At 56.1% G+C, this 11,786-nt stretch overlaps 1 protein-coding gene across 1 annotated transcript in view; it reads left to right on the plus strand.

The window, feature by feature from the left end:
- Nucleotides 1-11,786, plus strand: part of NPR2 (natriuretic peptide receptor 2) — a 77,176-nt gene that overhangs the window by 35,863 nt on the left and 29,527 nt on the right. Inside the window, 1 exon segment of the mRNA XM_075067468.1 lies at nucleotides 4,561-4,674. Within this exon segment, the coding sequence (XP_074923569.1) occupies nucleotides 4,561-4,674 (114 nt within the window).

The raw sequence follows: 11,786 nt of genomic DNA on the forward strand, positions 1-11,786 counted from the left end.
CTCATCACAGACTGGCGTGGGACGGGGTCCTACTGTAGAGGAAGAATTGGGCTGCCATCCCTACAGTCCTTCGGGAGAGGATTGCAGAGTCTCTCCGTGAATGTTTCACCGAGAGCTCATGGGAGGAGGCAAGGAACATGCCTCAGCATATAAATAAGCTGCTCCGCCTGCCACCCTGGCCTAACTCAAACAGGGCAGATACCACCTCTCGTCTCGTCGGTGTGCTGCTACCTCTTCTCGTACGAGTACATGAACGAGAAGTCGATGACTGTGTCCTTTCACAGTGCGCTCCGTCACCACCACTGCATTTAGACTGTCGTGAGAAGGGCATTTACGTTCCTTCCCAGGCACCAGGCACATCCAAGTGGGACTGACTGGCCTAGGGGAGTCTCAAGACGAGTCCTGGCTCGTAGCGTAGCAGGACCCCCTCCTCCTTGTCCTCACTGTTCACAGCAATGATCTGGCTCTGGCTCTTGGAGGCATCCATGGAGGTGGGGGTGTCTCTGCTGAGGGTGGCATGCAGCTCTTTGTATAAGCAACAAGTCTGTGGCTTGATGCCAGATCGGTTGTTGGCCTCCCTAGCTTCCTCTTACACCCACCACAGCTCCTCTGCTTTCATTCGACACTGCCACTGGTCGCTGCCACACCCCTTCTCCTGCATCCCCCAAGCAATCGGCTCACACCTATCCACGTTTCTATGGTCGGTCTGTAGCGGTGCTCCCCACAGGCCTGGGAGATCTGGTACCTCTCTGCTCCAAGAAGGAGCATGTCACTGGCTGGGCGCTTGCACATGACGCTGGAGGGCTGCTAGGCTAGCTGGACACCCGGGAAAAGGCATTTCAGAAATGTCTGGTGGTTTTTAAATAGGGTGCTGGGTTCCGGTCTTCGTGCCCCTGGGCAGCCAAGTTCACAGTTGTGATCAGAGTGGTTGTGCTGGGCATTGTGGGACAGCAGCTGGAAGACCGGTGGTGTTACTGCGTTGCTGTAACAGGGCGCGTGCATGGGCGGGAGACGAATGGAAGCATAGAGACATGCACAGCTAGTTTCACGCGAGCCTGACCCTGAGTGTAGACAGGCCTGGATCTCTGCAGATAACCACGACTTCCTGGACTTACCCTTCTCTGTGGCCTCCTGCTGCTTCTCTCCTGGCATCACCTGATTCCTCTTCGGGGGGCTCAGTCTGCAACCAGGGTGGGACAGCCCCAGCTTTCCAGCTGTTAAGGGGTGAGCCACCCTGTTATTGGTTCCCTGCAGAAAATCCTGCAGAGCCAGAGCCCCGAGGGAGCTCCCCCAGGGCCCGAGGCAGCAGTTTATTAGTCACCTGACGCAGTGTGCAAAGGTCCCGAGGTCGGCAGACAGATGCAGAGGTTCAGACGGGTCAGTCTAGCCAACACCCAGCCAAGTCCTGTCTCGCACTTTGTCGTTTGTCCCAGGTGTGTGCTCAGTATCTCTGCACACTCAGCTCCTGGCACCGCCACCTGGCACCGGTCCCCTGTGCTCTCCACTCCAGGCTTTGCTCTGCTTCCCTGCAGAGTGGCAGGGAACCTCCTTCTTCGGCTGTTATCACTCGTTGCGACTGTCTTGCCATTGGGGCCCCCCTGGCTCGCCGGAGCCTCCATTCACACTCCTGTGGACGTCATTCATGTTAATAACTCTGGTTCCCAGCCGGGCTGCTGAGTCAGCACCTCGTCCCTTCCCTTCCACGCAGTGCCTGGCCTTGCCACGTCCAGAGGGAAACAGGCTGGGGCTGGGGGTTGGGGGTTGGGGCTACGCCAGGCTAGAGTTGGGGGTTGGGCATTGGGCCTATGCCAGGCTGGGGGTCAGGGGTCGGACCTACGCCAAGCCATGACTAGAGGTTGGAGGTCGGGCCTGTGCCAGGCTGGGGCTGAGGTCAGGGGTCAGGACTAGGAGTGGGGTCAGGCCTACGCCAGGCCGGGGCTGGGGGTCGGGGGTTGGGCCTACGCCAGGCTGGAGGTCAGGGGTCATAGCTGCAACAGGTTGGGGTTGGGGGTCAGGGGTCAGGCCTATACCAGGTCAGGGCTAGAGGTCGGGGGTCGGACCTGTGCTAGGCCAGGGCTGGAGTCAGGGGTCAGGCCTATGCCAGGCTGGGGATCAGGGTGTGATGAAGTGGGAATATTCATAATGTTTTCTCTGAATACTGTGTGGGTGCCTCAGTTTCCCCTTTGCATTTCTTAAGTATCTAGTATCAGAGGGGTAGTCATGTTAGTCTGGATCTGTAAAAGCAGCAAAGAATCCTGTGGCACCTTATAGACTAACAGACGTTTTGGAGCATGAGCTTTTGTAGGTGGGTATTCACTCATGAAAGCTCATGCTCCAAAATGTCTGTTAGTCTATAAGGTGCCACAGGATTCTCTGCTGCTTTTAAGTATCTAGCTCAGGGGTCGGCAACCTTTCAGAAGTGCTATACCGAGTCTTCAGTTATTCACTCTAATTTAAGGTTCTGCGTGCCAGTAATACATTTTAACGTTTTTAGAAGGTCTCTTTCTACAGGTCTATAATATATAACTAAACTATTGTTGTATGTAAAGTAAATAAGGTTTTTAAAATGTTGAAGAGGCTTCATTTAAAATTAAATTAAAATGCAGAGCTCTCCTGACCGGTGGCCAGGAGCCGGGCGCTGTGAATGCCACTGAAAATCAGATTGTGTGCCACCTTTTCACACATGCCATAGGTTGCCTACCCCTGATCTAGGTGGTGGGAGGAGGGAGTGTGATTGTTGCAGAGCCCTAGAGGGCAGATGTGATGCTAGCTGGACAGAAAACGGCTGACACCCTGTCTCCTGTCTACAAAGGTGCCAGCTGAAGGTGTTGGAGAACAAAGAGATCAGGTGACCTCCTGGCCCAGGAAAGAGACAAAGGCCAGAAAGGAGGGGCTGGAGGGGGTTTCAGTTTGGAGCTGGCTGGGGATGGGAAATGAGGGCAGACGTGAGTGTCTGGCTCGCTGGGCCCCAGAATGGACCCGGCCAAGGAGTCCAGATCTCTGTACCTACAAGCTCTGTTTTAGACCCTATTCCTGTCGTCTAATAAACCTCTGTGTTACTGGCTGGCTGAGAGTCACATCTAACTGCAAAATGGGGGTACAGGACCCTGTGGCTTCCCCAGGACCCCGCTGGGGTGGGCTCGCTGGGGGAAGCACACAGAGGGGCAGAGGATGCTGAATGCTCCAAGGAAAGACCCAGGAGGTGAAGCTGTGTGAGCTTCTTGTCCTGGAGACTGTCTGCTCCTAAGGAGAGGAGGCTCCCCAAAGTCCTGACTGGCTTTGTGGGGAGCAGTTCCAGAGCATCGCCCAGGGACTCTGTGACACGGGGGTCAGGCCTATGCCAGGGCAGGGCTGGAGTTGGGTCATGCCTATGTTCGCCTGGGGGTTACGGGTCGGGACTGCACCAGGGCTTCCAGGTCCATGCCTGGGGTCGGGTTTGGGGGCCCCCACAAAAGCCATTCCTTCTTCAGTGATTGTGGGGAGCCTCACCTAGTGCCCTCTCCCTCAGGAGCAGGACACAGGTGGTGGGACTCCACCCGTGGAGGGGATTCTGGGAGACTCCAAGGGGACACATGGTGTCACACAGGACTGGTGCTATGACCTCAACTTTGGAACAGCTTCTACAAGGATCCCATCATGTGCCAGACACCCTAGGGTGTCACTTCTCCTCCAGGGAGACACGCGGCCTCTCCACCTCCTTAAGCTGGACCCCCTGCTCCACCCTGTGAGCTCCATCCAGTGAGTCCAAGGCAGATCTGTCCAACCTTGGGGAGCAACGCACCCTTCCGCCGGCATCTGCAGGGACACTCAGCCAATGGGGACAGACAGTCGGGATTATTAGTCGATTAGCGCACAGCATAGGAAGTCCTTGGTTAGCCCAGAGAAAAGAAAGTCACAGCTGGTCAGGTCCACCCAGAGCCCCAAGCCTTGGCCCCTGATCACCTTGCAGGGTGTCCAGACAGCAAATGTGAAAAATCAGGAAGGGGGTGGGGGGTAATAGGAGCCTTTATAAGAAAAAGACCCCAAAATTGGGACTGTCCCTATAAAATTGGGACATCTTGTCACCCTACCGCTGTGTCCCCGTTGGTATGTGTCCCAAGCCCTCAGCAGCCAGCCCTTAACCACCCCTGGCACCTCCCCAGCCCTTTGTTCTCCAGCTGGACAAATACTACTTGGCTTCCAGGTGAGAGGTAGCCGCCCATAGCCGCTGGTTGCTAGGTATCAATGTCCCGGTGACTGGGGTTGCCATTGTCTTCTCACAAACTCTCTGGATATGGGGCCCAAGCCCCAGACTGAAGAGAGCCATCCACACCCGAGTCTCTGAGCCACTGCAGAGAGCACCAAGCCTTTCTACTAACTAGGTAACACTGCAGCACACTGGGGAAACTGAGGGACACATAGACTGCATAAAAATGTTACAGAAAATTCCCACGTGGTCACCCCCGGGGCCCAGAGACAGAACACCCCTCTCTGAGGGGCGCTGTCATCCTCCCCTCCCTGGCCCCAGCAGCATGGGCTCTCCGCTGGGTATGAGGCAGTGGCCTGTGCTTTGCCTTGCAGACGGTGCTGGTGATCACCTACCATGAACCCCAGAACCCTGAGTACCAGCACTTCCAGACCCAGCTGATCCTGCGAGCCAAGGAGGAGTTCAAGGTGGAGCTCGGCTACTCGCTGGTAAGTGGGCTGGGCCTGCCGGAGTTTTGCCAGGGCTTCTCTCTGCCTGGCACCTTCCCTGCTGGGCTGTGGGCAGGGGGACCCAAGAGGCCTACGGGGACGGGGCCCGGCCCGAGCATCCTTGGCAAGGCCTGTAAAATGTTGGTCCTGGTCTCAGCCGCCTGGTCCCAGGGCTGGGCCGGGCCAGCCTGCCTCATGTGTGCCGGTGGCATAGAGCAGCCTGGGGGCGGGTGTGTGGGCTGGCTCCCCTCCCCAGGGCAGAGATGGGCTGGGCGAGCCAGCAGGAGATGAAGGGCGCAGGTGGGATGGAGAAAACGAAAACGTGAGAGGAGGAGGGACCCAGCACAGGAGTGTGGAGGGTGAGCGCCCCCCCCCATGGAGCTCTTGACACTCTCCGCACCCGCAGGCCCTGAGGATTCCCCACACGGGAGTGCTGGCAGCTGGGAAGCAGGTGGGTCCCAGCCAGTCCCCATCCCACCCACCTGCCCCGCTCTGGGAAACCTCTCCCAGGGCTCCGAGCAGGAAGGGAACAGGCTGGTAGACACAAAGGGCCCTTCTGGCTGTGCCACGGGTCGGCAGGGGCCCGTCTGGCCCGGTTACACCGGGGGATCTAGGGGCCCTGCCAACCCCCGTTCCTGACAGTGCCTCTCTGTGAGCCCCAGCCGTTGAGGTCTGTGCTGTGGGGCTGCAGGGTCCTGTTCACACGTGCATGGCACTGGCTGAACTTGCAGGAAGCCTTAACACACACAAGCACACACTGCCCTTACACATGTGCATGCTGCCCATACACACACACGCTGCCTTTACAAGTGTGCACGCTGCCCTGACACACACGGGCCGCCCTTACACATGTGCATGCTACTCTTACACGCCACCCTTACATGTGTGCACACTTCCCTTACACACATGCCACCCTTACATGTGTGCGCGCTGCCCTGACATATACGGGCCACCCTTACACGTGTGCACACTGACCTTACACACACACGCTGCCCTTACACATGTGTACGCTGCCCTGACACACATGCCGCGCTTATATGTGTGCACTCTGTCCTGACACACACACGCCACCCTTACATGTGTGCATGCTGCCCTGACACACATGCCTTCTTTACATATGTGCACATTGCCCTGACACACGCGCTGCCCTTACACGTGTGTATGCTGCCCTGACACACACGCTGCCCTTACACATGTACACACTGCCCTTACACACACACTGCCCTTACACATGTGCACATTGCCTTGACACACACACGCTGCCCTTACATGTGTGCACGCTGCCCTGACACACATGCGCTACCCTTACGCGTGTACACATTGTCCTTACACACACACTGCCTTTACACGTGTGCACATTGCCCTGACACACATGCTGTCCTTACATGTGTGCACACTGCCCTGACACACGCACGCCACCCTTACACATGTGCACACTTCCCTGACACACACGCGCCACTCTTACACATGTGCACGCTTCCCTGACACACATGCTGCCTTTACATATGTGCATGCTGCCCTGACACACACGCGCTGCCCTTACACGTGTGCACTCTGCCCTGACACACACACTGCCCTTACATGTGTGCACACTGCCCTGACACACATATGCTGCCCTTATATGTGTGCACGCTGCCCTGACACACATGCGCTTCCCTTACACGTGTACACACTGCCCTTACACACACACTGCCCTTACACGTGTGCACGCTGACCTTACATGTGTGTGACACACACGCTGACCTTACATGTGTGCACACTGCCCTGACACATACACGCCCCACCCTTATATGTGTGCACGCTGCCCTAACACACACACACCACCCTTACACATGTGCACACTTCCCTGACACGCATGCTGCCTTTACATATGTTCATGCTGCCCTGACACACACGCGCTGCCCTTACACATATGCACTCTGCCCTGACACACACGCTGCCCTTACACATGTGCACGCTGCCCTGACACACATGCTGCCCTCTGTCTCTGGCACGTCAACCCCCTGCAGCAGCGGCAGTGGGAGCTCCCCCCCCAGGCTCTGTCACTCGCTGAGGACTGGCCCTGGGGATGGTTCCCGTTGAACAGTGCCCCTACAAGAACAGCAGGTCTGTGTCTCAGGGTGGCAGCGTGGGCTGGGCCCTGCCCACATGACTCACAGAGTTACGGCCGCTGCAGTACCCTGCACAGTGACAACAACCCCTGATTGTGGTGCAGGCAGGTGTAGGCTGAGGGCATCCTTGACCTATCGTTTCTGTGCTGCTAAGGGCCTGGGTTTCTGAATACTCTGAGAGTGTCACTTAGCAACCTCCTGGATTCGGAAGGGGCGACACGTGCGGTCGAATCTGGCACGCTGCAGTGGGAGTCACCTGGGCTGTTGCTGTTGGCGGTGCCTGCTGTGCACGTCGGGTGGGAGTGGCTGCTTGTGAGAGCCTCTCTCTCCTCTCACGTGCCACGAGGACAAGGAAGTTCCAGGGAAACCAAGGGGCAGCAGCGTTACAGCTGATGAAAGGAAATGCACAATGTGTGATCGGCCTGCGGAACTCTCCGCCACAAGGTGTCACTGAGGATGCAAGCCCAGGGAAGGCTTAGCTATTTCTGTGGTGAATGAGACCAGCCAGACTCACAATACTAAGGATTAAAAACAGTTTGGGAGGGACTCGTACCTCACAGTGGGAGATCCTTGAGGGATGGGGCTGCCATCCCATCCTTGGGGTGTGGGGCTGCGGCAGGTTCAGCTCCTCTAGTGCTGCAGCTGGTGGGTGTTGACTTCTGTGGCTCAGGTAGCTCCATGAGTTGCTTAACTTCTCTGTATCTTTATAAACAAAGGGAATTGCCCTGGTTATGCCGTATGCTGGGATCCCTCCTATGAGGGCAGAGTGGCTGTTGTGGGGTGTCACGGAGTCCCCGGGCGATGCTCTGGAACTGCTCCCCACTAAGCCAGTCAGGACTTCGGGGAGCCTCCTCTCCCTTGGAGCAGACTTGTTCAGGGCAAGAAGCTCACATGGCTTCACCTCCTGTCTCCTTGGACGCATTGCAGCATTCCTCTGCCCTCCGTGTGTCTTCCCAGCCAGTGGCCGACTCCAGGCGGGGTCCTGGGGAAGTCCACAGGGTTCTGCACCCCCACTTTGCAGTCAGACGTGACTCTTAGCCAGCAAAACAGAGGTTTATTCGATGACAGGAACAGGGTCTAAAACAGAGCTTGTAGATACAGTGAACCAGACCCCTCGGGCGGGTCCATTCTGAGGGGCAGTGAGCCAGACCCCCACGTCTGCTCTTCACTCCTCATCCCCAGCCCGCTCCAGACTAACCAACCCCTCCAGCCCCTCCTCTCTGCTCAGCTCCTTTCCCGGGCCAGGAGGTCACCTGATCCCTTTGTCTCCCACACTTTCAGTTGGCACCTTTGCAGAGGAGGGGCCCAGACCATCAGTTGCTAGGAGACAGAGTGCCAGGCATTTAGGGGCACTGGCCCCTTCATCTGTAGCAATCACACACCCTTATCCCACCACTGAGATACTTAAGAACTGCCTAGGGGACACTGAGGCACCAACACAGTATTCAGAGGAAACATTAAGAACATTCCCAGTTCGTCACATGGGGATACTCTCGGGGTTCAGCCCCATTATGTGAAGGTCATGGTTAGAGCTGGAGCCCAGACTTCACTGCCCTGTGGCCTGGTGGCTGGGAGCCACTCCTCAGCCAGGGAGCTGGAGTCTGTAGTCGTCTGTCTACACAGCAAAGCAAAACCCCCGCTGGCCCGTGCCAGCCAACTTGGGCCGTGGGGCTCGTCCCTGCTATGTGGATTCTGCAACCTGAGCGCTGGGATCCTCCCGCCCCACAGGGTCCTGGAGCCCAGGGCTCCAGCCACAGCAATGAAACAGCCCCGCAGCTGAAGTCAACTGGCAGGGGCCAGCTGTGGGGTTTTCTTTGCTCTGTAGACAGATGTTTAGGAGCTTCCCCATGGGGCTGGGCTGGTGGGTGGCTGAGGGCCCCAGGATGGGGCTGAAGGCTGCTGTGGAATGGCTGGAGCAGGGGACTGGAGCCGGGAGTCGCTCTCGCTGTTGGTGAGTCTCGAGCATGTCTGGGTTGGCGGCACTCCCAGTTTGGCTGGGCTGGGCTGGGAGCCCAGCCAGTTGCTGTTGGGCGACACTCAGGCTGCAGCAGTGCCTGGCTCCCTGTGTCGGGCAGCACCAGGGAGGGGGCGCTGCCCATGCGGAGCAATGACAGGGGCAGGGGACAGCTCCAGTGATGAATCCAGGCTTGCTGGGCCAGAGGCCATGAAGCTCCAGGGCTTGGTGCCTGGGAGCAGATCCTCTCTGCCAAGCAACCTCTGGAGTGAGATTTGGGAAGCTGCCCTCCCCCAACCCCCATTATCCCCAAGGGCCCCGTGCTGCCCCTGAGGTGTGACCCCACGGAGCTGGAGTGGGTTCTCCTGCTGCCTGCCAGTGCGGCCCAGGACAAGCCAGTGGATCTGACGGTGCCCTGGGGAACGTGTGGGGAGCCCACCTGCTGTGTGCAGGCCCCAGCACCTCCTGCTAGGAGCTTGGACAGAGAGAAGCCAGCTGCTTAGCTGGAAGGTCACCTGCCCCATGGAGCTGGGAGGTCTTGCTGCAGGTGAGAGAAACAGGCAGGTGCTCACACAGCCCCTATGACAGCAGCACATGCACACAACAGCCTCCTGAGGCTTCCCCCTGCACCCCACAGCCTGGACCTCTGAGGGGAGCAGCAGCGCCCCAGCCCTGTTCCCTCACCTGTCACTGTGGGTCCCTCCTGTACAGCCCCAATCTTTGCACTCTCCCCCTATACTGGGCATCTCCCCAGCCCCTGCTCATTCCGTGCCCTGCTCAGAAGCTCTGTATTCCTGCTGCACCCTTGCCAGGTGGGGCACAGGGGGCTGTGGGGTCATGTCAGGGATAGGGACCACGTCGGGTGCGGGGCTGTCTCTGGTAGAAGGAACCATGGGAGGCATGGTGTGACGATGTGGTTCTGGCGGGACCCAACTGAGAGTGCCAAATCAGGACCAATTGCTCAAACAGGGCAGTCACAGCCCTAGGCTGGGGTTTTTCCACCTCTACGGCAAACCAACCCAGCCAGACAAAAATGACTTTGGTGTCTCCCCACTGGTCGCAAGCACACAAGCAATTCCTTAGACCACCATCTCCCAGTATCACCACCATGCATCGGTTCTGGGGAGATGTTATGAAAACCCAAAACCGCCAGTAAAAGAAAAAGGTTCTCTCATCCAAAGGACCAGCCCAGACCCAGGTCATAGTACACATAGATCTTACCCAAATCACAGTGTTGGCCAACTCTTTATATCTAATTAAAGGTTGTATTCATTAAAGAAACAAAGATAGAGATGGAGAGCTAGAATTGGTTAAACTGGAATTCAATTCGATACACAGTTGTGGCAAGTTCTTGGTTCAGGCTTGTAGCAGTTGATGAGTAAACTGAGGTTTAAGGTCAAGTTCTCGGAGGAACATCCCCAGCTGGGATGGGGGCTATCGTCCTTGGTGCAGAGCTTCAATTGTTAGCAAAGTCCCTCAAAAGGTAAGAAGCGGGACTTGAGGGACAAAATTGGAAGATGAGGCCTTCGCTATACTTAATGGCTTTCCAGGATGTAAGGACACTGCTTTGATTCCTACTGTGGAAAGTTACAGCCGAAAAATGGCGTTTGCTAGTTCACAATTGGCCAGGTGTTGCACACTATGCTGAGTCAACCGGCGCGTAACTGGCCTCCTTTCTGAAGGGTCAATTGTGTGTGCTTGTGTCCTATAATGGGCCATCAAGCAAGGGCTACATCAAGCAGGCTAAGCTGAGCTGACACCAGCTTGTCTGGGGTGTTTCCCAGAACTGCAGCACCAATTTGAAATACAGACAGCACACAGCCAATATTCATAACTTCAACTACAAAAATGATACAGACATACAGACAGCATAATCCTAACCAGTAACCCGTAACCTGGTCTTAGACACCTTATATGACCCCCTTTCCATAGGATTTGGTGCCACTACACGAACATGGTTGCAACCCATGTTCTATATGGTCCCAGTTTAATCATTAACGTCACACCCCCAACGCAAAATTGATGCAGGAAGGGATGACACAGACATCACTGACTGCATCCTAATGATTCCCTATGCGGGACAATGCATCAGCTGCAATATTTTCCTTCCCCCTTATGTGGATTATATCCATTTCATATTCTTGAAGGGCCAAACTCCAGCGCAGCAACCTGGAGTTGGTACCTTTGGCCTTGTGCAGCCAGACCAGAGGGGCCTGATCACTCAACACAGTGAATTTTTGGTTGTACAAATAGGGCTTAAGTTGCTTGACAGCCCAGACAATGGCGTAACGTCCCTTCTCAATGGTAGCATAATTTTGCTCAGTCGGGGACAACTTTTTGCTCAAGTACGCAACGGGATGTCTCTTACCCCCCGCCCCTCCTGCATTAGCACTGCCCGCAGCCCAGTATTGGAAGCATCTGTACACAGCAAAAAAGGCCTTTTGAAATGTGGGCTGGCCAACACAGGCTCTCTGGCCAAAGCACTTTTTATGCTTTGAAACCCCTGCTCACAGGCCTGTCCATTGCACCCAGTCTGGTTTTTCCTTTTTCGTCAGGTCTGTGATGGGAGCTACAGTGTCACTGAATCCCTGAACAAACCTCCTGTAATAGTTGGCCAGACCAATGAACGATTGGACCTGCTTCTTAGTTCTAGGAATAGGCCAGTTCTTAATGGCCTCCACCTTTGAAGGCTCAGGGCGCAGTCGCCCATTGCCCACCCTGTGCCCCAGGTAGGTCACCTCAGCAGCTCCCATTCTGCATTTAGAAACCTTAACAGTTAGATTGGCCTCCCTGAGCCGGTGCAGCAGAATCCCTATGTGGTTAAGGTGATCTTGCTACGAACTGCTGAAGATGGCCAGGTCGTCTATATAGGCCCTGGCAAAAGATTCCAGTCCCCAGAGAACCTCATTTATAAGTCTCATGAAAGTAGCCCCTGAATTACGCATCCCAAAGGGCAACACCTTGAACTCATACAGGCCCGATTCCACTATGAAAGCGGATTTCTCTTGTGCATCAGCATCTAGGGGAATTTGCCAATACCCCCTGGT

This window comes from Chelonoidis abingdonii, chromosome 6 (assembly GCF_003597395.2).
Source record: "Chelonoidis abingdonii isolate Lonesome George chromosome 6, CheloAbing_2.0, whole genome shotgun sequence".
Lineage (NCBI taxonomy): Eukaryota > Metazoa > Chordata > Testudines > Testudinidae > Chelonoidis > Chelonoidis abingdonii.